This window comes from Sinocyclocheilus anshuiensis, unplaced genomic scaffold, assembly GCF_001515605.1.
Source record: "Sinocyclocheilus anshuiensis isolate Anshui unplaced genomic scaffold, SAMN03320099.WGS_v1.1 C32995562, whole genome shotgun sequence".
Taxonomy (NCBI): Eukaryota; Metazoa; Chordata; class Actinopteri; order Cypriniformes; family Cyprinidae; genus Sinocyclocheilus; species Sinocyclocheilus anshuiensis.
The window spans coordinates 1-2,000 of record NW_015621294.1 but is presented as its reverse complement, the minus strand read 5'-3'; the positions used below and the strand labels follow the sequence as shown (position 1 = coordinate 2,000).

At 33.1% G+C, this 2,000-nt stretch overlaps 1 protein-coding gene across 1 annotated transcript; it reads right to left on the bottom strand.

The window, feature by feature from the left end:
* Positions 1 to 34: 34 nt before the first annotated feature.
* Positions 35 to 854, bottom strand: LOC107683159 (neuroguidin-like; the record flags this gene model as incomplete). The annotated part of the gene is made up of 4 exons (XM_016479234.1): positions 749 to 854; positions 465 to 524; positions 262 to 333; positions 35 to 172 (listed from the first exon to the last, which is right to left on the bottom strand). Coding segments are annotated over exons 1-4 (294 nt in total), but the record flags the coding sequence as incomplete, so codon positions are not given.
* Positions 855 to 2,000: the final 1,146 nt, after the last annotated feature.

Genomic DNA, 2,000 nt, shown 5'->3' with positions numbered 1-2,000 from the left:
GAGTGTTATGTGCTTTATGAGGTTTGTGTCGTACCGTCCTTATGGTGACTAGCCTGTGGATGGCGCTGTTGTCCTTCAGACTTTCCCCTTCTGTCTTTAAACTGATCAAATGAGTGATGTCTTGAAGGTAAAACAGTAATAGATGATATCTCAAGTCCAAAAAAGACAAACCCTAGAGCGAAAAAGAAAGGAGATATCAAACATTTCTAGAAGATTGTGAAGGTGTTTAATATGTAATCAATATCATAAAAATACTTCTACCTTTGAGGTCTGATAAGCTTTCTCTCTGACTTTCTTTATCAGGTCCCGGACATGACTTGTTACTGAAGCAACCTGAAAATAAGACAGCGTCAATCACCATCACATCTTCTCATATCTTTATGACCAATTGTGATGCTGAACTCAAAGTAAGACCGTATAAAAACATCTAAAGCAGAATATTCAGGTTCTGTGATATTACAGACCTGTTCTGTGAGACTGTTGAGTAGACGCACAGCAGTGGGAAGATCATTGTCTATAAGATCCTGCAAAATACAACTACATTAGTTAAGTGTTTCGCAGAGAATATAGATCATAAAGACCAGCAGGTTAGCCAATGGACAGTTTCATCATATTTTGTCATTTATCCGCGAAATAATAAACAATTCCACGACATGGAACATGATAAAAACACTATAATCTATCAGTTACGTCACAACACATCTATGTTTAGGTTCAATTAAGGACGAATTTATTTAGAATAACTCACGTTTCCAACGGTGGTGGCCGCCATCTTGGATTAACCAAGTTGATACGGATGCCACGTAGGGACAAAACTCAGAGCACGCAATTCAAAAATCGTCTTGAGACAAATTGATTGAAAATGATTGACAGGAGTATTTCGTGTTCAGATGTGCTTGAATTATTATATAGAGTATTACATACACGAAGATAAAACGACCGAAAACGCCGATATTTGAGCCATTAAAAGTCCAATTAAAACATACATATCACAATATACTAAAAATTGTAAACATGAACACTATTTTTGTTTACCATTCCTGATAGAATTCATAATCCAGCATACGGTGTTTCTCTGATCTTGCTGGTTTTAGGCTGATATGTTGGCTGGTTTTAGAGGAGTTTGGGAGCGTTTCTCAGCTGGTATCGAACCAAATATAAATACAACAGGATCAAATTGCAGATATCTATTTGTTTGTAGTTAATTCACAATTCTAAAATAGAATTTGTGGTTTTCGACTTTACTGTACTTTTCTACTGTACAGTGATTTACATTTTATAGCCTACTGAATTGTGTTTATATTAAATTATTTTCCATTTGAGCTTTTCTTTTCTAGTGTTTTTCATCTACTGCAAGATCTTTTTACAGTAGTGTAATGAAAGTAATTTTTTTCTTAAAGCTTATTGATGAATTTCACTGTATCTGCACCCCTCTTTTTATGACTTGCCAAATGATTCCTGATTCCAAAAAGAAGGTTACAGTGTTTTTAATGGTAAAACAACAACAACAACAACTGGAAATGCTTAATTCTATGCAGTATTTGTAATGGTAATGACAAATATATTTACACAGAATCTTTTTCATAAGCAGTTAAGATTATATGAATTGAATGCGTTTGTATTCGAAACAAGTGGACTGTAAAAAAATGATTTTTTTCCAAATTAAATCGCTGTCTTTAGTTCTTCTAAAGGATCAATTTAAATGTCTAGCTTGATAATAAGCCCAAAATAGAGGTATTATGGCAAATGTAACATTATGACATGTTTAAAGCTAATGCAATCCAACCTATTAAAACTAAAATGATTATCTCTTTAAAAAAATCTTTAGAAATTTCTCCTAATAGAAGAATCAGTAACACTAAACACAAATTCACTATTAACTAAAATGTTTCCCTCAATAAACTCCTAACTTGCTTATTTATAGTAAGTAGTTGTTGTTGTAGTTGGGCAGAGTTATGCAGAATAAGGCATTAATATGTGCTTTATAAGTATTAATAAAC